This window comes from Ochotona curzoniae, unplaced genomic scaffold, assembly GCF_017591425.1.
Source record: "Ochotona curzoniae isolate NIBS_2020 unplaced genomic scaffold, NIBS_Ocur_1.0 contig_908, whole genome shotgun sequence".
Taxonomy (NCBI): Eukaryota; Metazoa; Chordata; class Mammalia; order Lagomorpha; family Ochotonidae; genus Ochotona; species Ochotona curzoniae.
In genome coordinates, this window is record NW_024466607.1 from 16,876,160 (window position 1) to 16,904,087 (window position 27,928).

Here is a 27,928-nt window from a genome sequence, read left to right on the forward strand (position 1 = left end):
GCTGGCCAGCCGGTGCGACTTGCTCCCAAGTACCCGGAGTCGCGGCTGCAAGGCTTCAAGCTAACCCGGACCCTCCTCAGGGTCTGGCGCGCGCCCGTTGCCATGAGGACGGGGCGGGGCAGGCCTCCGCCCTCCAGGCCCCTACGCACGCGCCCACGGCCACGGCCACGTCCCGCCGCGACAGGGGGCGGAGCGGTGCGTGAGCGGCGGGCGCGCGCAGGCTCCGCGACTGAACCCCGAGCCTCCTGTGCCGACCGGGGTCCGCGGCGGGCAGCTTGCTGAGGTGAGGGCCGGGTCCCAGCAGAGAGAAGTGTCCCCAGCCGGGACGTGCGCCCGTTTCCCCTGTCTGCGTCCAGCTCCCTGGCTTGACCTCAGGACTCTTCGCAGCCGGGGCCACCCTTTGCCTATCGGCTGGGTCCGAGGGCCTGAACGCGACCTTGGGCCAGCTCTCCTTACTATGTGGGGGAACCCGCCCATCGCCTCACTCATGGCTTCAGGACGCCTCCAGGGACCGTGAGGGAAACAGAGGCAGGAGTCACGTTTAACTCCGCCCCCATTCCTGAAGCCGCGCCTCGCTGGCCGGGCTGCAAACTTTAGCGTCCTTTAAGTTACGGGAGGTGCGTGGGTTCCATTGAGGGTCGAGGGCGAAGAGGAAGAGGCTGGGCTAACCAAGCGAGGCTGCGATGAGCAAGAGCTCCTGGAAGCAGGAGCTGGGTGCCGGGAGCCAGAGGCGGCAGTAACCCTTCTCCCGCTCCCGTGTTCCCTGGAACGGCGCGGGCTTCCCGCTCTCCGCAGGCGCCCAAGTTTTGCTCGCCTCGTCGGGCCCTTTAAGAGCCCAGCCCTCGGTCGTGGTGCACGTGAGCCGCTCCAGGAAGCCGGCGCCGGGCACCCGGCCCTGACGCTCGCTTGCACCCTGCAGGAGGCTTCGGTCCCGCGCCTCCGACCCCGGGGAGGGTACCGAGGGCCAAGCGAGGGTACCATAGCCCCCCGCGATCGGCGCTAGAGTTCTCCAGGAAGACGGGGTGGGCACAGAGCCCCTGTGAGGAGCTTTGGTGTGGCGGGGGCTTGGGTGTGGCTTCTGATTTCCCCCGGGGTGCGGAAAGGGGTGGGGGTGGAGGAGGATCTGAGGGTGTGGGTGCCCGTGGTTGGGGGGCTCCGTGGGAGCGTTTCCCGGAAAAGGGAGAAGGCAGGGCAGGGTGTCTGGATCCGGTGGCTTCCTGGGCTCGGGTGACTGTGGCTTTCTGTCCCCAGTCTGGAGCACTCGGGCCCAGCCGGCACTGGATGCAATGAATTACTAAGAAGGGAGCCCGGCCTTTCAGGTGAGCCTCCTACAGCCCTTCCTGCTTTTCGCTTGAAATTTACCTTCTCCCCAAGAGCCTACCCCTACCTCCTCTGTCATAGCAGTTTAGAAAGAGGAAGAAGAGACAGGAGCCCCAATTCCCTGAGGGACAGGAGGTGTGCTTGAAGGTAAGTCCCCAGGCAGGTGGTGGCCTTGTGGTCACCATGTCCACCATGGATGAAATGCTTGAGCCTGCATTTCATTCCTTTTTTTTTTGTTTTTTAAACAGGTCTGTTTATCTATTTGGAAGTCAGAATCACACAGAGGGAGAGAGGAGAGAGAGAGAGACCGTCCATCATTGATTGACTCCCCAGATGGCCACAATGGCCAGGGCTGCACCAGGCTTGACCAGAAGCTTCTTCCGTGTTTCACATGAGGGTGCCAGGGCCCCAAACACCTGGAACATCTTCCGGTGGTCCTTCCCGGCGATTGGTGGAGAATTAGATCTAAAGTAGAACCTTTGCCCATAGGGGAAGCTGGCATAGCAGGAGATGGCCTAACCGGCAGTGTCACAGTGCTAGCCTATTTGGTCCTTTCTGAAACTGGAAAGTGGGATGGTGGCCTCAGAGCCTGACTCCTCGGTTTCCCCTGCCTGCCTGCCTGCCTGTGTTTTGGTCAAGGTGGCTCTGGTCAATACGTGTCACCTGCAGCCTGTTGCATCCTGCTGTATGCCTGTCTTGTTGAGTTGTTCTGAGGATTCGTAAGGTGGTTGAATATTTAGACAGTGCCTGGTGTAGAATAAGTGCTCAGTGGAAAATCTGGCGTCACCATCAAAGAAACAGCAGTGAAACTAATTGGAGGCAGGAAGAGTTGCATGCAAGAAAAGATAATGAAACTGACAGGCAGGAACACAGATGGATGAGAGGATGTCAGGGCACCAGAGGCTTAAATACTTACTTGAGGCTGATGCCATGTTATGGTGGGTTGGGCCTCTGCCTACAGCACCCAGCATCCCATACAGGAGCTGGTTCAATCATTGCCATGCCACTTTCATTCTAGGTCCCTACTGTTGACCCTAAGAAAGCAGTAGAAGATAGTCCAAGGTTTGGGCCCCTTCATGGGAAGCTCCTGGCTTTGGCCTGGCCCAGCCCTGGTCTAAAGGCCTTTTGGAGAATGAGACAGCAGGTGAAAGACACCTCTCCATCTCTCTTTCTGCCTGTCCCCACTGCTCGCTCTCTAACTCTGCCTTTCAAATACAGTCTTTTTCTTTTTTAGTTAAAAAAATGTATTTCTTTGTAAGGGCAAGTGTTACGCTTACTGGCTCCAAAGACAATTCTTTTTTTCCACATAAAATCTTAAAACCCAGAACCCATGGGGAGAATGTATTTCCATGGACCTAAATTTTCCTAGAGCTAAAGCTTTGCTTTTTCAACTCCAAAACTCTGTACATGTTAGATATTAATTTAATTGCTCTAAAAAGGGATGTTTAAGAGCACAGAGATTTTTCCCTATGCTGTTTCTACTCCTGAAATGTCTGTGAACAGCCAGAGCTAAGCCAGGCAGAAGTTAGGAGCCTAATACTCCACGTGGCAGGGACCCAAGTGCTTGAGCCGTCATCACTTGCTGCTTCCTGGGAGTGCACGTTAACAGGGAGCTAGAGTCAGAAGCATCCCAGGTGGCGTGGGTTCTTCCCTTGGTGTTTAAGTGGGCTGCTGGGACCTCCCCACCCCCTGCTGGACAACTGTAGCCCTGTGGAGAAGAGGGCTAGTTCCTTGTGTGTCTTCCTTTCCAGCAGCCTCTGCCTCCTCCTCATTGTCTCTACTCATTTTATGAGCTGGGAGACTGGGATGAAGCTTGGTTGTGCTGGAGGCTCAGGCCTGGGCAGCTTAGTGTTGCACTTTGTTCTGGCTGCTCAGGCTATGCTGGTCTCTTCCCCTGGTTCCAAGAGGGTGAACATGACAGGCAGCACAGGGCCCAGAGGCTGGGTGTGAGGAGCTTGGGTTCCTCTTGGCCTCCCTGTCTAATGATAACTGTATGGACCCTGATATTGGCTTGTGCCCCATCAGCCTCGGTGAAGCTTGGTGGGGTGGGGCTGGCACTGGTGGAAAGATAGGCTGGCTGGTATGGTGGGAGAGACCGATCAGGGACAGGAGTATGTCCACAGCTGATTCACTCCTGTGCCCCTGAGTGACTCAGTTTCCCCAGGTGTGCCTGGGGCTGCCAGCTGACTGCTGCCTTCAAGAGCTTCCCTGGCTATGATTAAGAAATAAAGAGGCTTGTGGCTTCAGTCATCCTTTATAGCTGCCTTCTAGGTCATTCTACATGTAAACACCTCTGGCTCCTCCCCCTCCTGGGTCAGAGCACCTGAGACAGGGCTCAGATTGGGCCAGAACCGGGTGGCAGGCAGGGCAGGTGGGGCACGCTAGTCAGAGCAGGCTCCCAGCTTCCTCTGGCTTCTGTCTCCTTTGCAGCTGCCTTGAGGGGCGCTGCGCCCGGGGGGGCCTGGCGCCATGTCGGACCTGCTGCTGTTGGGCCTGATCGGGGGCCTGACTCTGCTGCTGCTGCTGACGCTGCTGGCCTTCGCCACATACTCGGGGCTGCTGGCTGGGGTGACAGTGAGTGCCGGCTCACCTCCCATCCGCAATGTGACCATGGCCTACAAGTTCCATGTGGGACCCTATGCTGAGACTGGACAGCTCTTCACCCAGAGCTATAACATCGCACCCAAACTCCGCTCCATCGCCATCTACTACGACAATCCCCACGTGGTAAGCTGGGGGTTCCTGGGCCAGGGCAGTTTGGGCATTGAGGGTAGCATGGGAAGATATTTGAGCTGGCCCTCCCTGCAGAACCTCTCTTCTCTCACCTGGAAGCCCCATGCAGATTGAGCCTGGGCTGCTGCTGCTTCAGACATCATCTATTCGCTGGCCTTTGGCTCACTCAGGTCTGATTTCTCTTGCTTACAGCTACACGTGGGTTTCTGAGCACAGTGGACCCTAGCACTGTGAAGTACTAACTTCTACTGGGACTTTGTTCCCTTGCCTCCACTTACCATCTCCTCCACTCTCCGCTGTCCAGGTGGGGTTGGTGTGTGCTAAGGCCAGGCCATTTGGCTTCCGCCCACTCTGGGATTTCGTTGTCTTTTGTTCCCTCTGGCCCTGGTCGTGACAGGGCAAGCCTTTGGGTGTCGGCCATTTTGGTACCCCTGGTCCAGCTGCAACCTCTCCTTAGCCCTCAAGCTGTCCAGTTGAGAGACAGCCAAGTGTAGCCAGATGAGCTGTTCAGAATGTCCAGGATGTTGGAGAATCAGAGCCTCCCCCAGCAATGCCTGGCACGCTGTGGGCGTCTGGCTGCACCTAGTGGCTATGGTGAGTCAGGGCTTACCCATGTAGACTCTACTGTGCTACAGGGTGGTGCTGTGCACAGCTGGAAGGGCCAACAAATCTGCCAAGGCTTTCTCGGGTCTTAGATCTGAGCCACACCAGACCAAGTATGGGGAACCCTCCTTTCCCAACTCCCTACCTCCTGCCCCCAGCTCTGATCTGCCTGCCTGGAGGGTGCAGGTGAGCAAGCCCTGCAGCCTCCCATACATTTGACTGGATCATTGGGTGAACACACGATTCTGCCTCTGTGCCAAGTTCCACTATGCACCTGGTGCCCAGGAGACAGCTCAACCCAGCCCCTGCCTTCCAGAAACTCCGTGCAGTTGGCAAGTCAGCCCCACAGAAGTGATTCTCCTGTAAGACACTGGGCTCAGTGTCCTCAGAACTCTGAGAGGCTGCCTCCCAAGTCAGCCAGGGGTGGGGCGGGGCTTCAGAGAGGAGGTGGAGTCTCCTGGCCTTCACACAACAGGTAGAATTTTGCTTACTGCCAAAGGCCACTTGGCAGACAGTTGCAGAAACAGAGGCTGGAACCCTGGGCTAGTTAACAGGGGATGTGTGACTAGCTAATAGGGGACATGTGGCTAGCAGGCATATGGTGAGTAGAGAGAGACCTAAAGGACCGTGGGGAGGTGCAGCAGCTAGGGAGGGAGGCTGTGCCCCACCTGCCCCCTCTGATTCAGGAAGCTGGCTGGAGGACAGGCAGAGAAGGGAAGGAGATGAGGTGTGGAACCATCCATGTGATCATGCTGCACCCAGGGGAGAGATATATAGGCCTCATCCGAGGTTTTGCAGTCACATGTCTTGGAGATGGTGTTAACAAGAAGAGAGCGCCGGGGCCTAGGTGAGGTGGATAGGCCTTGGGCAGTGGGAGGCTCCTGGACCAGATGCCCACCTCCCACAGCAGCAGGCGGGCTGCCCCTCCTGTCTTCTCCCTTGCTCCCTTCTCTTCTTCTACAAGACTCGTGTTAGAAGGAAGAGTCATGCAGTTACCTGTTGCCTCTTTGGCATGGCGTACCTGCCTGTTCTGGAAACAGCACTTTGCTCCGAGGGTCTGAGGGAGTGAATGAAGAGCTTAGCCCAAGGTTCTGGTTCTGTTCTGCAAGTGCCCACCTGATGTGTGATTATATAACATTGGAGCCTCTGTATGATCACTTGCAGAATAGTGAAAAAATTAGAGTGCCTGCTTTGTATGTGGTCTGCTGGCAAGGGTTAAGTGACTCAGGTGAGCCATTCTCTCCAGCACGTGGCCCTCAACACATGTCAGTGGCCAAGCAAAGGGTGTACTTTAGACCTAACTCCAGCCCTTGGCCTAACAGCAAGCATTTGGCTAGCACAGGGGATGAATGAACAGGTGGAGACAGCCCCTTCATTCTGATGTCATTCCAGAAGACACCCATGTCTGCCTTCCTGGCTGGGGCACACATTAGTACCTGAAATGGCTCAGGGATCCCTGGTTTCCCCCACTCCAGGAGCTAGACAGTGCATTGTCTGCCTGGTAGAGATCGTAAAAGGAAACCTTGAACCCCACATTTAAGATGTGCTTGGCTACCACAGACAGGTTGGTCAGAACTTGAGGCCTCTGGGTCCATCCCCCCGACAGTACAGAGTGGGAGGAACGCTGAGGTGTCAGTGGTAGAAGTGAAATGCTATGGCCTCACACTTTATTTTTCATTCAGCACATGTGTAATCCTCTGCTCTGTGCCAGGCCCTGGGCTGGACTTTGGGGCACCCCCAGGACCAAGGGACTCTTCCTCTCCTACACCCCCAGTGTGTGGATGTCAGTAAGTGGAGCCTGGAGGAGAGAGACTCCATTCTCAGTGCTGGACATGGCTGAGGACCCTCCCTTGCTGCTCTTCCAGAGGCTGCCTACAGCAGCAATTCCCATGTTGGTGTCAGACCCAGGACCCAGCCCAGCTGGAGCCAGAATCTGCTCCCCCCGAGTATGGGGAGCAAGCAAGGCTTATTTGTGTTTCTGTGAGTGGGGCAGTAAGTAAGCAGCTCGCAAATGCACCTGACTGTGGGTGCTGCTCACGCCCTGGAAGGCGGGGACCGAACAAGGTTTCTAGCCACACCTGCTCCTCGCTTTGGCTCTTGTCCTGAGCTGGGATGGGCATGGGGGCTCGTCCCTGAAAAAATGAGGCCCTGGGTAGTCTGGCTATGGATTCTTTCATGTCAGATGCAGTTTGATCCCTTCGCCCTGTGTTCTGGAGTCCAGCGTGGAGGAGGCTGCAAGGCCTGGACCTGGGGTGCCTTTGAGGCAGAAGGAAGGACTCCTTCTGCCATTCCCTGTCCCTGGAGATCTTGGTGTGGTGGTTGGTGGGGCTGGTGGTAGAACAGTGTGCTGGAAGTAGACAAGTGGCAGTGGCTCATGGGCATTCTTCTACCTCCTACCCCAGGGCCCAGCATCCATGGAGCATGGATCATTTCTTCTTCAAGGTACCTGAGGGAGTGGCATAAGTTCCAGAGAGTCCAGTGTGGTACAGGTGGCTGTTCAGTCATGGATCTGCACCCCGTGGATCTACTCCCCATTACACACTGCCCCACACTGCCGTTGTGTAACCAGGGTAGAGACCTGCCTGGAGAAACCGCTCTAGCTAGGCCACACTTCTTGGGGGTGGGGGCGGTGCTGGGGCTGTGGGGAGTGGCTTTAGTCTCCCCTTCTGGGTCTGGTTCCCCTACCCCCTATCTCCTCCAGAGCCTTCAGTATTAGCGGGAAAGACTGAAAGGACCCCAAGCATTCCTCTTGATCCTGGCCAGCTCTAGCCTGTGGATAGGTAGGTCCTTGTCACTGGGCTATTGTTGTTATGCCTGTGGGTTCATCCTGTCACCAGCCTGCCCTCCACCTCCTGCCCCACCTTCTCCTGCCACCTCCACTGCCGTGTTTGGGGCTTAAGCAACCTGCCTGTTGACCCCTGTGGGGAGCCTGCCAGAGGCAGGAGAGGTGTGGCCACTAGTTTGCCTGGCTGAGACTGGCTGGGATCTGCTGCCTATGTCCCTACTTGGGATTGGAGCCTGCCCTCGGCCCAGGTGGTTGGATGGTGGGGAACAGGTGACACTTTGGGTCTGCCTTGGGGAAGCTGAGCTGTCAGCAAAGCCCAGCCCCTCCCGCCTTCCTCCTTGTTTCCCTGGCATGTGAGGCCCAGGGTGGCGGGGCTGAGGTTGGTAAGAGTTCTGACTTAGCATTGGGCTGCTCCCCTGTCCCCTCCCCACATGGGTCTGAGATCAGATGGCCCACTCCAAAAGTCACATGGCCCCTGGACAGGAGGCAGGGATTGGCGTCTTCTGCAAGGGTTTAGATGTGGGAGCTGGGCTGATACCTGCTGAGGGTGCAAGGGCACCCATGGCCTCCTGTCACCCAATGGTGACTTTCTGCTAGTTGGCGTCTGGTAGAGATTGGGGCAGATGTGGTGAGGTGAGCCCCTCTGCCCATTAGAACTGCCCCTGGAAGGAAGGAGGTGGGTGGAAAGGAGCAGGCCCCAGATTTGCTCTTGTTTTGAATTGAGGCTCCCCTGCCTAGCAGTAGGTGACGCTGGCTGGGTCATTAGACCTCTCACTGTCTGTCTCCTTGCCTATCAGATAAGGCTGGAAGGATTCCTTGCTCAAGGCTTCTGTCTGTGGGGCCCGGGAGATGACTGGTCAGTTCTCAGCAACCTCAGCAGCCAGCCCTCTCGAGGGCCTTGTGCCGAGGATACTTTGTACTTTCAGGAACCTGGCCTGCCTCTGGCTTAAGTCCCAGGCCCCTGCAGATTGCCAAGGCTGGGTAAGATGTGGTGTAGGTGCAGCGCAGGGAGACGCCGTTCTGCAGCCCGTGGCCAGCTAGGCTTGTCCCTCTATCCAAGTGGCCGTGAGTGTTGTGCTACAGCTCTGAGCCTGTGCTGCCTTGTCAGGCGACCTTTGCTGAGTGGCTTGATTCTCTGGGCTTCAGGAGCAGGGTCGACAACATTCCATCTGCACAAAGCTGTTTGGAATTGGTGAGCTGGTGGTACACAGAAAGCAGCATCTGGGACAGGTGGTGGTATCCTCTCAGACACAGCTTACATTAGGTTCATGCTGAGGGTAGGGGTAGAGACTCCATAAGTGGAAACTCCTACAGGGCCCCAGGCCTGTCCTTTGACCCTCCCTTCCCCCAGGCCTGGCCCCCTGCCCAGCTGTGTCCCTACTGGTACCTGGTCTGCTGGGCCTGTGGCTGCCAGCCACTCAGGCACATTGGACACATGAGCCTTGGAACATTGGCCTGCAGAAGCCAGGAGGGAACATGAGGTCTAGTGTTCAGCCTCTGGCATCCGGCAGCTTCCCTGCCCCACCTCAAGCCCCAATGCACATGAAGGGCACTGCCTCTGCTTCCACCATCACCTTGGGGAGCTCCAGCTTGGGTAGACTGGTGTGGTTGGGGTAGCAGGGCAGCCCTATCGGTTGCATGGTTTGTGGGCTTTGGATTGGCTGTTTCTACTGAACCCAGTGGTGGGTTTGGGCTGGGCAACCTGGTATCATTTCTTTCTCCTGGATCCTGGCAGAGGTCAGTCTAGGCCAGCTCCCAGACTCAGAAAGCTCTTAGCCAGAAAGGAGCCCCAGGTGATGGGATGCCAGGGGCAGCCTCACATTCTCAGCAGGCATCAGCCCAGCCCCCATGCCTAAACCCTTGAAGAAGACACCAATCCCTTACTCCTCCTCAGGGGCCATCTGACCTCCAGAGTGGGTAGGAGGGCTTCAGGCCCATGTGGGGAGGGACAGGAGAGTGGCCCAATACTAAGTCAGAACTCTTACCAGCCTCCAGCTGGAGGAAGCAAGGAGCCTTTGCCATGGTGGAGAGGGGCAGCCAAAAGGAGATGGGACTCTTGGGAAGTATGCAGGGAAGAGAGAGGGCCCAGGAACTCCCTGCCCAAGCCATCCCTCAATACCACAAGTGAAGACACTTCCTGCCTTGGGTATGGGGCAGTCTGCAAGGGCCCTAAGCAAAGACTACCACCTGCTCAGCAGCCCAGGCCAAGCCCAGGTGGGCAGTTGACCCAGGCACCAACAAGGATAAAGTGGGCTAGGTCCTAGAATAACCCAGGGATGAGTAGCAAGGCTATCTACTAGCTGGGGATGGTGGCCCCAGCCTCCCAGGAAAGCCCAGTCCTGCTTCCAGCTCTAGAGCAATGACCTATCGAGGATGCCAAGGACACACCCTACGACTGGGCCCCTAGCTATCCCAGCCTGCTCCCTTTCCTCCCTATATCAGACATTGTTCAAGGTACTTACACCTGAGACAAGAGATGACTTAGGCAGAACTAGCACAGGCAGGGAAGCACAGTGGGGAGGAGGGCTGTGACCAGACCTGCTGCCACTCTGGATAAAGGCTAGGTCGCCCAGGATTTGTCCTTGCGCACCAGGAAAGGGCCGGGCCAAGCCAGGACCCAGCACACCTCTCTAGGACTCTGGGACCTCCCGAGTCCCAGCTGTGGGGAGACCTGGGCTGCCTGCTTAGAACTCAAGGCTGGGCCCGCTGTCCCTTCCCAAAAGGCCTCACGCAGCCCAACCCATGAGGCCGAGTGGAGGGAGAGGAAGGGTACTCTGTGGCAAGTCTCATGTGTGTGTGCTCTTGCACTTGTGTATACTGTTGCTGAGTATATATTAAGGGCCTTCTGTGTGCGCAGGGCCCCTGACCCTTCTGTCTCAAAGCCTGATGTGACATGAGGAGAGTCAGGCAATCTGTGGGCACAGCACAGCACAGACCTACCCCCTCCTGGGTATTTATGACCAGAGAGGAGGGGGTGCCTGGCCTGGAGAACAGGAGGCTTTGGAGAGGAGGAGGCTTGAGCTAAGTGTCCCAGGGTGGGCAGGAGTTTCCCAGGCAGAAAGGGTTCTGGGATAGGGTGAAGAAGGACGCTGCAGGCAGAGGAAGTCGCTGATGCAAAGGCAGGAAGCATGGGAGGACGTGGCATGTTTTGGGAGCTGCAAATAGTTCCACGTGGGCGTGGGTGGGGTGTGACGGGTGAGGAGGCTGGCAAGGCGGGCTGGGCTACATCCTGGCTCCGTCCCTGCCTTGGCCATCTACGTGGCATGGCTGAGGCGGGGGTGCCTGCACATCTGGGCTCTAGGGTTGAAGAAAGGAGAGTTTGAGGGAGTGAGTAGGTAGACGAATCAGGGCAAGGTTGTGTGGTCATGCTCAGTCCCTTGATGTGATAGGCTTGGGAGTTGGAGTCATCTGGGGGAGGGGAGGTTGGGAGCCACAAGAGATGCTGAGCAGCTGAGCTGGGTAATCACGTGTCCCAGTGGTTTTGGGGGACACTTAGGGTGCTGATTCAGCAGGCCCCATGAAGGCTGCTGAAATGGTTCAAGAAAACCCCTTGGACCCACACCCATGTAGCCCAGTGGCCTGTAACCCATTGTTTCATCAGACCTATAATTCTTTAGTGTAGCATAGGTTGTCAGAGACAGCAGCTGGACTTTGTGGCAGGCGCTGGCCCTTGGCCTGTTAACAAGTGGCCTTGCCAGAACCCCCTGCCTATCTGGTGGTGCCAGTAGTCTTGAAGTATAAAAAGGGCAGTTGCACCATCTAGAGTCCAGAGGTGGTACTGCTGCCACTTCTTCTCTGGGTAGGGCCGGTTACAGCTGGGAGAAGCAATTGTTGCAAGGTAGACTTGGTGTGAATAATAAAGCTTACTGTAGAGTCTGGAGGTTGGGGTGGGGAGAGAGTCACTGAGCCACCCTGAAACACTCCCCAAGAGTACCTGCCAGCCTCTGGGATGGGCAGGCAGGACAGGCACTCTAGGCCCGGTGATGGACTTTTGGAACTATATCACAACTGTTAATGACCAGCCACTGTTGTGGAGCACTAGGTGACTTATAAACCTGGGCCAAGTATCTCCTCTAAGGTGACAGTTCTAGAACTAGATCTCAAGGAATGAGGCATCCAGGAACCTAAGGGGTTAATCCATGACCTCACCCTGGCCTGCCTCTCTCCAATGATGTCCTTCTGGCATATTGCCTGCCACCAAAGCTCCACACCAGCCCTGATACCCTGAGATCCAAGGGGGCAGCAAGGAGACAAAATCCACAAGAACTAGAGATGACCCATGGTAAGCACAGGATCAGTGGTGCAGGTCCTGGGTTCAGGAGCATTCTAGCAGGGCCCTGGCCTGAGAGCTGGTACAGACTGCACAGCCAGAAAACTGGTGTGGCACACAGATCGCTGAGAGTGAGACTGCTGAGGGAGGTGCCCTAGCACTGAACCTCAGAAGCCTCAGGTTGGTCCTAGGACATGTTCGGGGTTCACCCAGGGACCCCATCTGAGGGGAGCTGGCCCTCGAAGGCTTAGCCAGGAGGAAGGGATTTGGGAAGTGGGGAAGTTGGAGAGGTCTTCTTGGGGCCCTGGTGATAGCACCTGACCCTTCGTGCAGAGCTGGGAAGAGGACCTCTCATAGAATGTCATCAGTAAGCCAGAGTCCTCTAGCATCCCATGGTAGAGACCTGGTATCTTGTTCAGCATAAGAGTGACACATGCAGGCACACACACACCCTTGCTTTCCAGGGGAATGACCCTTGAGGCTCTGGGGTCCTTTCCTGGTTCCCTTGCCCCAGTTGGGCTCTCTTACCTATCAACGTTTTTCTACCAGTGAAGCCTGCTCTCTTGCAGGAGATTCGGGGGTCATGAGCTGGCTGGGCTGGGCTGGCTCAGGATTGGCCAGTCCAGAGGTCTGCTGGTTGCTCTGCGGGTGGGAAGCCCAAGGGTTACCCCAAGAGGCACTGGGGCTTCCTTGGTGGGCACTGATGGGCTGTGCTGCGGGTAATAATAGTTCAGAGATCCCCTGCATCCTGCCCTTCCCTGTGCCTCTGGAGAGCTAAGAGCAAGCCAGGACTCCAGAACAGTGGTGACAGCATTTAGGGATGGAAGGACTTCCAACAGCAAGGTGCTGCCAGGAGAGCCATGGACAGCTTGCAGCAAGAAAGTCACCAGCTCCATCCTGGCCTGTTGGGTACAGACCCAAGAGGGAGGACCGCAGACATTGGCCCAACTCTGACACTACTCTGCTCTTCCCGCCCCAGGTGCCATCTGAGAAGTGCCGCTGTGCAGTGGGTAGCATCCTGAGCGAAGGTGAAGAATCGCCTTCTCCCGAGCTCATCCACCTCTACCAGAAGTTGGGCTTCAAGCTGTTCTCCTTCCCAGCTCCCAGCCACGTGGTGACGGCCACGTTCCCCTATACCACTGCCCTGTCTATCTGGCTTGCTGCCCGCCGTGTCCATCCTGCCTTGGATGCCTACATCAAGGTGAGGCACAGTTCTGTGGGGTGTGGGGAGGGCAGTCGGCTCCAGGGGGCACTCCCGGGATGGAAGGAAGGGGTCAGGGCCTGGGGAAAGAAGCACTGTGTTGCTCTTGTAGAACAGGTGCCTGTGGAACCAGGAAGATTGGCAGAGCCCCGTTGGCATCTCTTGTAGATGCCTGGGATCTTGTAGGGAGGCTAATGTGTCTCCCAAGCACTTAGCTTATTCAAAAACCAGGCTTGGTCTGTTTGCTCCTGGTTTTGGCCAGAGACACCCTTAATGTTCATTCCATACTCTGAGCTCAGATGAATGGACAGACTCTTCTGGGCTTACACACCTGTTGCCTGGGCAGGACCTGCTGCAGGCCCTGTCTCCTTCTCTGCCTGACCTGATCATAAGCCATGGCAGCAGCCCAGCCTGCCTGCAGGAAGGAGGGGGAGGGGGCAGCCACCAGGAAGTATGACCAAGTTCCCTGATATAAATGATTTATAGATGTGGATACCAGGAAAGTGGTTACTATTCATTAATTTGACTGGTATTGATTGAGGGTTCGTGTGCCAGATGCTGTGCTGCATGGGCTGTGAGATGCTCATGCAAGGAGAAAGCTTGTACAGGGAAGTGAGAAGAGTGGTAGCAAGTGTCAGTCAGAAACAGGAAGCTTGCCAGGAAAGGATGGGGTGAGGAGGGGTGTCCCCACTCCGGCTAGGTAATCAGGGCAGCATTTGGAGGGGTGGTCGGAGGGTCCTGGGCAGAGCACGGAGAGGAGCGCAGGTTTGGTCCCAGTGTGGTGGGGAGTCACTACAGGTTTGGGAATGCTCCAGAGCTGGGTCAGTACCAGTGGGGCCTTCCTGTCCCCAGGCACAGGGGCCAGTGGAAGTACCTGTGAGGTTGTTGTGAATGAGTGGTGCAACTTGGGCTGTGCCAGTGGCCATGGTGGTGCAGACAAGGGCTGAGGCCTGTTTATTTCAGGCTAGAACAGGTAGGCTTTGCGTGGCATGGTAGCTGACAAGGGGAGGCTGCTAAAGCAATCACAGAAGGGCTCTGATTCCAGCCCAGGCGGCTGGGTGGGCACACAGTGGAAGGTAGGCACAGCATTTGGAAGATTGGGGGCACCTGATCTGTGCCAACGAGATGGGTTAAGAGGCAGCCAAGTTGGGTGGGGCTGGGGCCGGCAGAGGTACTGGTGAGCCCAGAGTTCAGGGAACACTGGGGTTGTGTGTGTGTTTGGGGCCATTACCCTGCTGATGGCTCAGAACTTGGAGGTTACTCTGTGGCTGCTAGCCTCTATGGGGCCAGTGGGCAAGGGATAGCAAGGACCATTCTAAGGGTGTGCCCAGCACTTCTGGGCCAGGGAGCAAGATGAGCTTCATGGACTGGGGAAGCCTGACTTTGTCCTTTGGGACAGGGACAGGGTGTTGGTGATGGAGTGGGTACTCACCCAGGTCCCAGGGTCAGAGGTGCAAGAGTTCCTGTAGAATGAATGAGTGGAGCCCCAGATCATGTGCTGCAGGTGGCCTTGCTAGTCTGGTAAGCGTGGAAGAATGAGGGTGATGGTGGGAAAGGATGCACCAGTTGCCCAGACCACTCGGGGCTTCCCGCTTTCCCCTCAGGGATGGGCCCATGAGTGCTAGCTGTAGTCCCGCCCATGCCCTCAGGCTCGGGGATCATCTGGAAGAGGTGGTCAGGTTCTAGGGCTCCAAGCAGGGTGCACAGGCCTGTGGTGTGGTGGTGAAGCAGCACAGCCACCACAACCTTTTCCTGGCTTCGGGGGTTTATTTTTAGACACCTTTGTCCAAATCTCCCGGCCCCTGACAGCTTCACAAGTTGCCTGGTTTTGACGTCACCTCTTTGATGAAAACCCTTCCCCCTCTCCCTCCCTTGGGAGCTGTGCTCTGGCTCCGTTCTCCCAGGGTAGGCACAGGGCCAGGGGGATTCTTACCTGGGAACCAGGGCTGTTGGGTATGGGGGGGGTGAAGTCACCCTGATGAGGAAGGGTCTGGCCCTGTGCCCCAGCCGCAGCCCCCCACGAGACAGAGTGGCCAGAAGGGAGGCAGTGCATGACACTCCCCTCCTGCTCCTGTCACCACCCCTCGCTGCCCTAGGGTTAGAGGGAGGCTCCTAAGGAGCCTCTGGATGCTCCTTACTCTGCCAGTGCACACACCCTCCCTTTTCTCACTGGATCTGGGCAGCTGTGAAGGCTCTTCAAATGGAATGACAGCAGCCGTCAGCGTTCTGTTTGAGGAGGTGGCGGGGAGAGGGAAGCAGGGCTGGCCGGCTCACCTGCCTGCCTAAGGACTGTCAAGCAGGCAGGCAGGGCTGCCTGGGACTCAGGGAGCTTGGGGTGGAGGTCAGTGGCAGCAGCTTCTCTCCCGACAGGTGCAGATGTACCTGAGCTGAGTGGGGGCAAGACTGGTCTCAGGGGACAAGGGACCCAATGGTTGCTGTGAGGAGCCCCTCCCCTAGGGAAGCATTTGTCAGGATGTCCCCTAGGGAGTCTGGAAGAGAAGGTGAGATCCCAGCTCCGTGGCCCGAGTGGCAGCCTCCCCCATTCTTGCAGCCTGAGCCACTGCAGCTGGAAACCTGCCACCCTCCTCAGAAGCTTCCTACTTCCCCACCCCTCAGGCCAGCCACACTGAGATGTGTGCCCGAGGGTCTCCGGGTACTGTGTGCCCTGTCTGTCCATAAGAGGAGGTGACCCAGCTGGACCTCGGGAGGTAGCCTGCAGGGCAGATAGTTGTGAAGGGAGTATCTTTGGCAGCTGCTGGAAGGCACTCAACTTGCTTAAAATCGTTAGTGTTTGGAGGGGACAGGGCCCAGCTGTGAGCCTGGAGCTACAGCCAAACCTCCAGGCTCACTGTGGTGTGGAAGCCAGGCTGAGTGAATATCCAGGGAGGATCCTGGGCACTTGGAGCAGATCAGGACTGAGTGATGGACGGGCCGACCTAGGGGCCCCATGCCATGTCACGTGTGTGTGTGTGTGTGTGTGTGTGTGTGTGTGTGTGTGTGAGATCCCTAGCACAGTATTTGCCTCTTGTCTGTCTGTAGCATTTGAGGGGTCAGGGAGGAGAGGGAGGGCAGTTACCCAGAGTGTCTGATTGGCCTAGCCTGACTTCCAGAATCTGTAAACCCCAACCCCCCGAGTCAGGACTCCCATTGTCCTCAGAAGAGGGTCCTTGTCCAGTGATTTCAGCTTCTCCAGGTGGAGAGAGACATGAGCTGCTGTGCATGCAGTGTTGCTGACTGACTGGCTGGCTGACTGGGCAGTGCAGGCCTCAGAGGTCAGACATGGGCTCCCCTAGAATTGAGGAGGAGGAATGGGGAATGGGATGGCTGTGGTGTGCCCAAGGGGGTACTTGGGCTCGGCCTCCAGGGATATCAAAAGGACAGACACCCCAGACCACAGTCCCCTTGCCTCCTTGCCCACCAGCCCTGGGGCTGGAACACTGGGGCTGGTAGTTTGGGGTGGGGCTGCCCATAGACCTTCATTTGCTCCAGCAGGGGGCATCCTGGACCTGGGCTTTTACAGAGCAGACTTTTTTGCAGCTTTGGGTGGGGGAAAGGGCTTGTGAGGCTCTGCTGGAAGGCTCTGTAGTAGGAGACCAGAGGGCTACAGGGCCATGGGGTGCACGGTGTGGGTGGGGCTGGGAGGCACCAGGGTTGCCTCTTGTGCTACCCCCAGGAGAGGCAGCTGGTTCTTGAGGAGCAGAGCAATTGGAGGTATCTAGCACAGAGATGACTGACCCTCCATTAGGGAGTAAAAGCAGGGTAGAGCTGAGGACAGCCAGCTGGAGGCATAGCATGGAAACCTATGGAAACGGCTGTTCCTTCAGAGGCGTGGCCTTGGGGGTGTGTGTGTATGTGTGTCCTCTTAGCCTGACTCCGGGTCCCTGAGGGAGCCCCTGGCTGGGCCTGAGTCCATGCTGGAACCAGGACATCGGTGGCTCAGCCAATGTGAGAGGGATCCAGGCTTTATTTTGATAAAGGAGGTCTTCTTGGAGCCTCAACCCCGTCCTTTATTCAGCAATTGTCTACTAAGTTCCATTGTGGTAGAAACCAGCGAGGTGGAAGTCACAGGGTCCCAGGCAAGGCCAGCACCCCCACCCCCAGTGCTCTGCAGATGGTGAGCTGGAGGCCTGGGGAGGCCAGGTGAGCTAAGGTCAAGGGATGGGGCAATGACAGTCTAGATTGGGTCCCTGAACCCAAGATTGAGGTGTGTCCCTCAGTGCCTTCTGCCATCTGTTCCTGGCATGTGTGGAGCTGGAACCAAAAGGCTGAAGACTCTGTGAGTTTGGGATACACTTGCGACCGAGCCTTGCATGTCAGCACTGTATCAGCACACACCTGACCCGCAGTCTACAGCCCAGATATTTGGAATTGGGCATAGCTGCTGGCCTGGGAGATGCTGTGGGAGCCAGAGGCAAAGGACAAGAAGGATCTGACTGCTCATGTGCCTGGCAGGCATTCATTAAGTGTGGCCTTGGCAGCTGCTCTGGGCATAGGAAGCAGCTGCTGCAGGTGCATGCAGATTGGGCCTCGTGTTCTCACTCATTCCCAGGTTTCCTTGCTGGGTCTGCAGGGCCGGCTCACCTGCTGGGGCCACCACCTGCTCGGGAATCCATTCTGGTATTGTGAGGGCACCCTTAGCCCCCTGCACCATTTCCTCAACCATCTTCTCCACCTGGGGCCAGGGGAGGTGGAGAGGAATATAGTCCCTGGGGCAGGCAGAGCAGCTTCCATGAGTGGGGGTGTGTGGGTGGAGCCTAGAAGAATGGACAGTGGTTTCTGGGAAGAAAGGCTGCTCAGGCAGAGGTATGGGCATCGGTGAGGCCGGCGTGCAGGGGAAGGGGACGAAGAGGTTAGGTTCGTGGCCTCTGTAGGCGCCAGGAGCCACTGGCACTGTCCCAGCAGATGAGCCACTGTGGCATCCAACCGGGGCCAGTGAGCTGGACTCTTGGAACTTCAGCCCAGCTCTTAGCTGAAAGCAGTAGCCACGAGGAGATTCTCCTCCATGCCAGGCCTTCCCTAGCTCCCCTCAAGGACCCATGGGAGTCCACACCTCTCTCCTCTGCCCACCTGGCCCCTGCTCCTCAACCCCTCTGGCTTCATTCGCCCTTCCTCCTTTCCTTTCCCTCCTCCCCCTAGATGGAAAGCACAAAGCCAGCCTTTGCTGGGGCGGCGTGGGAGCCTCCACTCTTAAAATACCAGCTCGCACCGGAGCTTGGCAGCCCTGCAGGCCCCTGGGGACTGAGGCATGTCTGGTGCCACGAGGTGGAGCCATTGCCATTCCAGAGGGAGCCACCTTCTTTAGGAAGGTGGGACTGGCCTCCCAAACTAGAAGACTTGGGATTCAGGGCTGGGAATTGGGGAGAGAGTCTAGGGAGGGAGCAGCTGTGCCCTTCAGCAGAGCGCTCAGATGAGGAGAGGCAGCTGTCTGCTTGTGGGGAGGAGAGCCGAGGCCTCCAACCGGAAAGGTCTTCCATAGGAGCTAGCGCTGTGCTGGTAGGAGTTGAAAAATTGAGCCCTCCCTTCCCGTGATTCCCTGTCTCCTCTCCCTTCTGACCCGCCCACCTGTCCTTCCCCTCTGACTCTTCCAGCTCCATATGCATCACACAGCCTTCCTGCTGCTGGGTAAGTCTGCAGCTCAACTGTGTGGGAACTGGGCAGGACTCAAGGTCTCTGACTGCAGCAGCTGCAGAGAGTTGCTGGGTCCTGGAGGGGACACTGTGGAGCCCATGGATTGGGAAGGTAGCACCTGGGACCCTACCACTGAGCTCTGTGTAGGTGATCGTCCCCCACTCAGCATAGCCCTTTGGTTCTGCCCCATGAGGTCCTGAGAAGGGCAACACAGGGCTGAGCTAACTTATCTCTTGGCCTGAACCCTGGAGAAGAAGGCTTGGCAAGACTGTAGCATGTGGGCTTTCCTGGTCAATCCAGGCACCTAGTAGCTTTAGGGACTATGCCCATGTGCCTGCGTAGTGGGAATCATCTGTCCCACTTCCCCATCAAACCCACCCTGGTGTTCACTGCCCAGGAAACCAGGGCCGGGTAGCACCAGGGAGATGAGCAGAGGTGTAAATTGTGTGGCGGGCTGCCGGCTCAGAGGTGAAAATGAAAAGTCTTCAGGCAGTGGCAGCAGCAGGAACAGCAGACTGGGGTGCCAGGCACAGCACCCCACCTCCCTTCCCTCTCCCTCACACCTCCCCACTTCTGCAGTCCTCCACAGGCCTCTGTGCAGGCCTGGTCCTGCCTGTCCGCCTGGTTCCTCTGCCATCCTCTGCCATTCAAGGTTGGCACTGCCCCAAGAGGACCCTATCTCTTGCTTCTGGGTTGTTTGCTAATTGGCCCACTGGGACATAAAACAGCAGGTTGTGGTGAGTTCCAGCGAGCTCCTGGTGGTCAAGCAGGGCTTGTTCTGGTTTTCGAAGCCTGTAATTGTCTTCCCTTGAAGCAGTAACGCTTTTATCCTTTCCTTCCAGCTCCCTCCTTCTTTTGAAAACACTTGTTCTAATCCTTTCGTTTCACAGCTGGGGTAATTGAGGCCCAGCGGGAGCTAGCCACATGGCCATAGTCAGGCCCAGGCTGCAGGGCCCTGCCCTGACACCCTTCCTGCACCGCCCCTCTGCGCCAGACCTGTCTCTCCCTGTCTCCTGGCGTGTCTTATTCTCAGAGCCTTATGAGCTCCTGCTATGAGGGGAGAGGGGTGGGTCCTCCTTGCTGACATGGCACACCCTCTTTCCCCCATCACAGCAGCCCACTGTCAGGTTGAGGTTCTTGGCCAGAAGCTATCCGGAGGCTTGGCAGGAGATGGGAGGGAAGCTGAGGAAAGTTCTCCCAGCAGAGTAATAACAATAGGCTACAATCTAGTTGAGCAGCTCCCCGCGGCTCCCCTAAGCCTTCGCACATGACTGAGGAGCCTGGGGGGCCTGAGCCCCCACTCACAGGGACCGCTGTGTGCAGGCGGGCACACATTGTCAGCATTTGTAATTAAAGATGAGCACGCATCGCTTCACCCAGTGAAGAGACCTGAGGCAGCAGCTGCCGGCCAGTTGTGTGGCCCTCTGGCTGCCCAGCCTGGCATGGAGTGATGGGTAGAATAGGGTCCCTGGTCCCAGTGAGGCAGGAAGGGAGGGACCGTGATGGATAGGGAAATCAGTCAGGCCAACCTCACCTGGGAAGTGTGCTATCTCAACCTCGGCCCATTCCCGTGGCCACCTCCTTGTGGACATTTGTGGCCATGACGCTCTCAGCAGACCCAGCCCCTGAGTAGCCTGGGAGTGGGATCTGCCCCCAGTCTTCTCCAGTCTGGACCTGGAGTCTCTGTGCTTCCATCCTGACCGAAGCCACACACAAGCCTGAACTCCCTCTTCCCCCTCCCATAGTTCAGAAGGACCTAAGGGCCCCTAGAGTCAGTCAGCTGGTGTTCCCTGGTCTGCAGGCCCTTCCTGGGCAGGTGAGCCCATGTCAGTGCAGGGTGGGGCAGCAAAGATCTAGAAATCCCTGTGTGATGGATAGTCTTCAGGCGCCCTTCTTGTTTCTAATTACGGAAGGCCTTTCCTCCCAGCTGGACCTGGAGCTCCTCATGGCCCCTTACAGGATTCACTGCCTTCTTCCTGTTAGCTGGCAAGGACCAGGTATCTGCATTGCTCCCACCTAGGAGAGGTCCCCTCAGTTGCTTTGAGTCTATGCCTGGGAGGGAGTGAACTGCTCTGGGCGGTGGGCTTGCCAGGTGGCCAATGGTTCCCCTGGCCCAGCAGCAATTCCCATGCCTTTAGCTCCCTGGCATGTGGAAGGGGGTGTACCTGGTGCTGCATCGACCCCAGGCCCATGTAGATTCTTTCACCCAGAGTTCCTAGCCTGGTATGCTATTGAGATGCTGTCCTTGGCCCTTGGCAGTCTGTTCTCCAAGGGCTCCCTGGGGCTAGCTGAAGGGAGAAACAGTTGGCCTCGCTGTCCTCCAATGATTTTCCAATATTCACCGGCTCATCGACATGCTGCTTGGGCCATGGCGCCTACTGTTCAGTGAGGCCCCAAGAGCCAGCCCGGGGCCACTCTGCCCTCCCTCGGAGACTGTGCCTGGCCAGGTGGGAAAGGTCCTGTCCTGCCAGGAGACCGTGCAGGTGCTTAGCCTGTTCCTTTCTCTCCAACTCCTGCCCCCACCAGACTTGTGCTTGCTAAACTGGCTGAGCATGGAGGGGCAAGGGTTCTTCCAGGACTAGCTATGGCATGACTCTAAACCCCTTCTTCCTGCCCCAGAGTTTGAATTTTGACAGGGGACCCAGCATGTGTTACAATGGTTTGAGATTGAGCACTTGATGGGATTTAGGTGCTCTTGGCTGGGACCCTCAGGCAGCAGGGGGCTGGGACAGGCAGGGTTCAGGTTTCAGGCTGTCCCTGCAGTGACCTGAGGACAGGTGTGGGCAGCTGGTGACCTCTTACTCCCCCCACCCCATGTGGGTGCAGTGAGAAGGGTGGGATGGGCAGGGAAGGAAAGGTTGTGTAGCCAGGCCATACTTTTCTTTCCATCCTCTTGTCTTCCCCCATTCCTCTGTTCTCCCCGATGGCTTTGAGATGAAGGCGATGGCAAGGATGGAGGATGCTGTTTCCATGGCAACGGGGCTGTCCACAGCCAGGCAACTTCAGAGCCCGGCTCTCCGGAGGAGGCAGATGCGCAGAGCAGCCGCAGAGCTGCCGCCTGCCTGCCAACAAGGGGGCTGGCGGAGCAGGTGGCATCGGGTGGCTGCCTCGTGCTGCCCACCCTGCTGCCCAGCCTGGCAGAGAGGGAGGAGAGAGAGCATTGCCCCTCCCCATCCTCCCTGCAGCTGTCCAGCTCCTTGAGAAGGAAAGCCAGGGAGATGGCCTGAGAGGGTTGGTAGGGCATGGGATAGGGTACTCTCATTGTTCCCAGACTCTGGGAGCACCCCTAAGCTGTCTGCAGTTCCCAGTAAGCCAACAGTCACTTGGGCACTGTTTGCCCTGGATCCTCTGCTTGCCCAGCATGTGGGGGCACTGGTGAAATCCATGCCCTAACTGCATCTGGGACAGACACCCTCTGGTCTTCAGCCATCAGTGAAGGAGCTATGCTCCTCCTTTAGGGAGCCTTGCTGATCTGGGCCCAGGTTGCCGGGTGGGGCTCAAAGTCAACAGATGCCCACCATGAGTACTGGTACTGGAGGGAACCCCAAAGTCTAGTGGCCCCTCCTTTCTGGCCTAGTGGGTGAGGGCAGGGGAGGAGGGTGGTATGTTGGGGGATGGAGGCACACGGGTATGTTTTGGGGTGGGAGGGCTAGACGTATGGACTCATAAGGTGGAGGAGATAGAGAGCAGACAGGTTGGCCAAAGACATCAGAGCCAAACTATTAAAAATCATGACTTTGCTTCCCTGACCATGGAAGCCTGGGGCTGGGGCGTTCCGCTCTGCTGCTGAGCACACAGAGGTTTAGCATGAGAAGCTTTGCCCCATCACCCACAGCGTTCAAGGCCGAGCTGCTGCCAGACCCAGGCTGTCCACCCTTCACATGGCCGACACGCACCTGCCCACCCTGCTCCCTGAGGTCCCAGCTGCCCAGTCCTTTCCTACTCACTCCTCCCCTTTGTCCTCCATGTGCCCACTGTTACCTCCTCTTTCCTTGCTTTAATTGGAGGAGACTCCTTAACCCCCCAATGTTGGCCTAGCCAGCGACACGAGAGTCCTGGAGTGGCATCTCCCCGCCAGGCGCTAAGTCCCTCATTACTGCTAAGTGGAAGGCTCATTCCGGAGCTCATGGCGAGAGCCAGCAGCGCTATAAATAGCCGTGTTGTGAAGGTTGGCAAGCGAGCGGCGGCCGGGCAGGGCCTCACAGTCGTCTTGGTGGGTAATTGTGGTCCAGCACAGGCCATGAGGATGAGCTCCAGAGTGAGAGATACCTGACCCCTGTCCTCATCATTTTTGCCTGCCTCTCGCTGTTCTGCATGCTGGGGGGCGGGGCATAGTCGGTGTGCAGCAGAGAGACTATAACACCCTGGAAGCACTCGCCTCCAGGAGCAGGTGCCTCTGTGAGCTGCCACCCTTTAGTCCAACATCTGCCTCCATTCCTTCAGCCAGCACCCAGGCCCTGCGTGGGAGACGGTGTAGGTATAGTCTCAAAGACTGACATAGCCTTAAACCAGCAGGGCAGCAGAAGTGGAAGGGGTATTGCCAGCCAGGAACCTGTGTGTGGATTACATGGTTCACACATCTGCAAGGGCCGGGCCACTGGCCTCACCTACTGCCTGCTCTCTGTGGGTCGGCACATGTGTAGGGATGGGGGTCAGAGTCTCCTGATGCAAAGTCTGACATGGTTTTGGGCTCCTGTCTGAGATTGGTCCAGGGGTGCTAAGCTCCTTGCCTCTGTGAGACCAGTGCTTTTTAGAATCATTTGTTGGTCCCAAACATACACTTAGGATTAACAGGCTCCTGAAGTTTCCTAGCACCTGACCTGGGGTCAGGGGAGAGTTGTCCTCTTGGTCCTGGAACCATTGACTTGGAGTGCAGGGGTTCCATGTGTGTGCCTCCTCAGAAAAGATGACACTGGGAAGCAGAGTGAGCCCTGTGGACAGGAACAGCCCAGAGACATTTCCTGGGTCCACCCAGAACCAAGTGAGTGAGGGGCTCCTTGAGGCTCACCCTGCTTTTTGTCCTTCTTTGTCTAGGAGCGGAAGTTGTGTGCCCACCCTCGGTTAGAGATCTATCAGCAAGACCAGATCCATTTCATGTGCCCGCTGGCACGACAGGGAGACTTCTACGTGCCTGAGGTGAAGGAGACAGAACGGAAAAGCCGAGGCCTGGTGGAGTCCAGCGATGCCCAGGTGGATGGCACAGGTAGGAAGATGAGGGATGAGTTGGGCCCTGCTTAGAGGGACATGACCGAGACAGCTTCTCCCCATCTGGGTTGGCACTGTGGGTGCCAGACTGTACTTGGCAAAGGAGGGATGCCTATACTGCCACCCCTGGGCGCATGTTATGACATGTGGATCCACATGATGGATGTGAATTCACACATGTTACCCTCAGCAACTCGGATACACAGACCCTGTGCAGATTCCCTCTGGGAGCAACAAGGGTACCCTTGGAAACAGTCCCACTGACAGGTATGGTGAAGGGGGTGGCAGGGGACGGGGGCCAAGTCTGCTCAGAAGTAGAGTCAGGGAGTGAGATGGGTGAAGAAGGGTGCAAGGGGATTCTCCTGCCTCCAATGTGGGATCCTGTTCCAGGCTGTCCACCTTCTCTGCTTCTTCCCTGCCAAAGACCAAACCAGGAGCATGCAGTGGGAGCCACAAGCCAGCCCATACCTACCTACAGCCATAATGCCTCAGTCCCAGGCCCACAAACTGCTGATCTGCTGTCAGCCCCCACCCACCACGCCCTCTGATCTCTCGTGATCTGGTCTGTCTTCAGTGCAGATGTCTGGGAGTGGAGAGGGACTGTCCCTAACCACCCCCACTTCTTTTTAGCAGGCGATCTACCCATTCAGTCCTCAACAGCCAAGGTCACCCTAGAGAGACATGTGTTGGCAGGGGTGGGGTGGAGAGGAGCTGTGCAAGTACTGGGAGACAGTCTCTGTTCCCTAGGGGCCTATGTCCAACACAGTTAACTTCATCTGCCACTTAATTACCTCCATGGGGTACTGCTCCCTTCTGCCCAGCAGTGTCTCTACTGTGGGCACGGAACGTGGCACAAGATTAGCAGGCCCAGGCAACCCCCAGGGCAGGAAGGGGCAGCACCTTGACCTTCCTGCCACTGCCCTCTTCTGCTTGCCTCATCCCCTCCACCCAGCCTGGCGCACCCACCCAGTTTCCTTCCCTCCCAAACACTGGCTGCCAGGGATATTGAAGGACCGCTTTGCACCCAGTGCAGCTGGCTACAGCCAGAGCTCCCCTACTTCCCCTCACCCCCAGATCCTCAGTCTGTCCTCCTTCCCCCCTGCTAGGATGCTAGGCTGCCCACCCACTCCCTGGTTGGGGGCCAGGGGGTCTACCCACTTCTGACAAGGCCTGGCACTATACCCAAGGTGGACTTGGGGTATCCGCCCACCAGGTGCACGCCCCTTCCTTACACAGCAGCATGTGTGGGGGGGTGTGTACACGTGCACTTGGAGGGTACCCAGCTATCTGAGGCTCAGGCTGGCCCTGCCTGCCCCCCTGCTGGGGCCATGGCTTGGGCGAGAGGTGAAAGGGGGTGATTAACTGCCTCACGCCTGTTATTACATTGATGTATTATTTAGCTCCAGAGAGGCGATGAATATTTGATCTTGGCACTGGCTGTGGGCAGGGTGGAAGGGAGGGCCTGAGGGAAAGGTGGTGGCTTCACAGCCCCTGCCCCAGCAACGTGGTGATTTGGGAGGCTCCTCTGCATTTCCTGCCACCTAGGCAGAAAAGGGACACAGCCTCAGGGCCCAGAGACCTCCTCTCATTAGAGCAGGGTGGACTAGAGGGACGGCCCCGCCCTGCCCCTGTCCCCAGGGGCTGGCATCCCAGGATGGTGAGCCCTGCCCTGCAGAAGTCCAGAAGAGCCTCCTTTCTCTGATTACCACTAGCCCAGAAGCTGGGAGGGAGGAGGCAGTCTTTCAAGAAGCAGGCAGACCCCATCCTAGCCTGTGGTCTCAGGAGAGCCATTGGTAAGGGGCAGGGGTGCAGATCGAACTGGCACTCTCATGGGGCTGAGAAGAAGCCGGTCCCTTCGCTTGTGCTGTTCAGACCTGTGGCCTCTGGGTCCTTGGGTCATCACTGAAGGAGCTAGGGAGGGGCCTCAGGGCTGCCTGCTGTCAGATGGAACCTTGCCTGGCCAGAGGCTCAGCCCCGCCCTGCTTCCTCCTCTGCATGGTACATGCCTTCTGCCTTCCTCCTTCCTCCCAAGGGCCCAGAACAAGCAGGACCAACCCCCACCCCGGCCAACATCTGGGCACTTGCAGGCCTCCCCTCTGTTCTGCCAGTAGAGCCTAGAGGACATCTTCTGGGGGAGCACACCCCAAGTCCCCCACCCCAACCCAGGCCCCAGCTGAGGTTCAAGGAAAGCTCTAGGCAGAACCTAAAGACCAAGCAGACTCCAGCTGCGCTTGGCTCAGGAGTCAGGCGCCAGGGTAGGGGGGCTGAGGGGCAGTAAGGAAGAGGAGGACACTCAACAGTTGCCCTCCCCCCGCCACCAGCCCCATGAGGATGAATGCATACACCCTCTTTCTGGTCCAGCTGCCTGCACCCTGAAGCCCTGGTTGGGCGCCTCTCATTGCTCCTGGTCACGGCAGGTGAAGTGGCCACTGGCTGAAACTTGTAGGAAGGGTAGTTCAAGGAGTAGGCCAGGGGAATCTGGGAGCTTCCACCACTAGCAGGTGCTCCCATGACCTCTTGGCACCAGTGCTGGGTAGGCGGGACAGGTAAAGGCTCTTGGCTAAGCTGGTGCTTGCCACCCTCCTTCCTGAGGCAGCTCAGTGTTTCTTGGAACATGTCTCTCCTGCTTGAGCCTCAGTTCCCTTCTCAGGCAGGGGGTCTCAGAGTGGGCCAGAGGCAGGGCCAACCACCCTTTCACATGCAGCTGCTCCCCACAGTAGTCTACATGGGAGAAGAGGGCTGGAGAACGGGCTGGTTTCCCAGTCCTCGTGCCCTGCAGTCAGTGCTCTGTAACCGACTCCAGTCAGGACTCTTCCCTGCCTGAAAGGAGGGATGAAGGGGACACCGCTCGGTCTCTTTGTCCTCCCTCAGCTCCTCACCTCCGGCAGTGGCCCTTAATGGGTGTGGAGGGAGGGCAGCAGGCTTTGTGGGAGTGCAGGGAGCTGGGGCTAATTCGGGGAAGAGAGGAGGAGTGTGCGCAGCCAGCTGCTCTCCTTTCTCCTTTCCTGCTTCCCTCCCTCTCCCCCTCTCCCCCTCTCCCCCTCTTCCCCTCTCCCTGGGCCCTATCAGGACTGCACTAGACAGGCCAGGGGGAGGGCAGAACAGAGGGCAGAGGCCGGAGGGCAGCAGTGACAGGAACCTCCTGAGGCGGGAAGGCTGTATTATTCATGAACGGACTGTATAGACCAAGCTGGTGGCTGGACCCCGCCTTCTACGAGAGGTGGGGGGCTCCTGGCTAAGCTGTGCTCCCCTTTCCCCGCTGCAGGAGCAGACACGATGAGTGACACGAGTTCCGTAAGCCTGGAGGTGCAGCCCAGCAGCCGCGAGGCTTCCACCGTGTTGCCCGGGGCCCGCAGCAGCCGCAGTGGTGGCGGTGGCTGGGATGACGGCGACACCCGCAGTGAGCACAGCTACAGCGAGTCAGGTGCCAGTGGCTCATCCTTTGAGGAGCTGGATCTGGAAGGCGAGGGGCCCTTGGGGGAGCCTCGGCTGGACCCCGAGGTGAAGCCTGTGGGGGCCACTTCTGGAACCCAGTACCCTTGAGGGAGGGCCAAGAGCAACCTGCAGGCTGCACCCTCCCTAGGTGCGGTTGCCAAAGAACTGAACAGGCTCTCCGGCCAGCACTGGGTGTACTGGGGGAACTGACACCCCACAACCCTAGGTTTGTAGCTAAGCCTTCTCCTCATTGCCTTCTCTGGTTCGCTAGGGCCAGAGGAGCCAGGGACTATTAGCAGCACCAACTCCTGGGGCTGTTGCCCCTGTTACCTTTTTTCAAGACTCAGCATTGGAGCTTCCAGAACCCAGAATAAAACAAAAGACTTTCTTGATTCACCTGGATTTGGGTTGTGTTATTAGTTCCTTTACCTTGAGAAGCCTTCTACTGATCGGCCTAAAGTGGGCTGGACCGCCTTATCCCTACCCATTCCCCCAAGTCCCAGGATGGGAAGGAACATGGCCAGGTACCCCTGGAATTATGGAATAGGATGTCAGAGGCCCTGCCCCTCATGCTCTGACCCCAAGGGACAGCTGCTCCTGCATTTGCACATGCCACTGGAGAATGAGGAGAGCAGGCTGTGTGTGAACTAAGCACGGTCCCGTCCCCGTTCAGGGCTCAGCCGTGGGGAGCACGACACCTGCCTTTGTCTGCTTGCAAGGATGCCTTTGTGTCTGTGGCTGTGCTCAC

At 57.6% G+C, this 27,928-nt stretch overlaps 1 protein-coding gene across 4 annotated transcripts; it reads left to right on the top strand.

Moving 5' to 3' along the window:
• The first annotated feature begins 207 nt into the window (after nucleotides 1-207).
• On the top strand, nucleotides 208-27,576 carry TEX264 (testis expressed 264, ER-phagy receptor). 4 transcript variants are annotated; one of them, XM_040994559.1, is made up of 6 exons: nucleotides 208-283; nucleotides 1,252-1,319; nucleotides 3,751-4,047; nucleotides 12,691-12,912; nucleotides 23,575-23,743; nucleotides 27,011-27,576. In XM_040994559.1, exons 3-6 carry the CDS (start codon nucleotides 3,790-3,792, stop codon nucleotides 27,286-27,288), a joined length of 927 nt encoding a protein of 308 aa, XP_040850493.1. In that variant the 5' UTR covers nucleotides 208-283; nucleotides 1,252-1,319; nucleotides 3,751-3,789; the 3' UTR covers nucleotides 27,289-27,576. The 4 variants fall into 4 exon arrangements, with proteins under 4 accessions (XP_040850493.1, XP_040850495.1, XP_040850492.1 ...); XM_040994561.1 differs by lacking the exon at nucleotides 208-283 and adding an exon at nucleotides 889-1,052; XM_040994558.1 differs by lacking the exon at nucleotides 208-283 and adding an exon at nucleotides 889-1,039.
• Nucleotides 27,577-27,928: the final 352 nt, after the last annotated feature.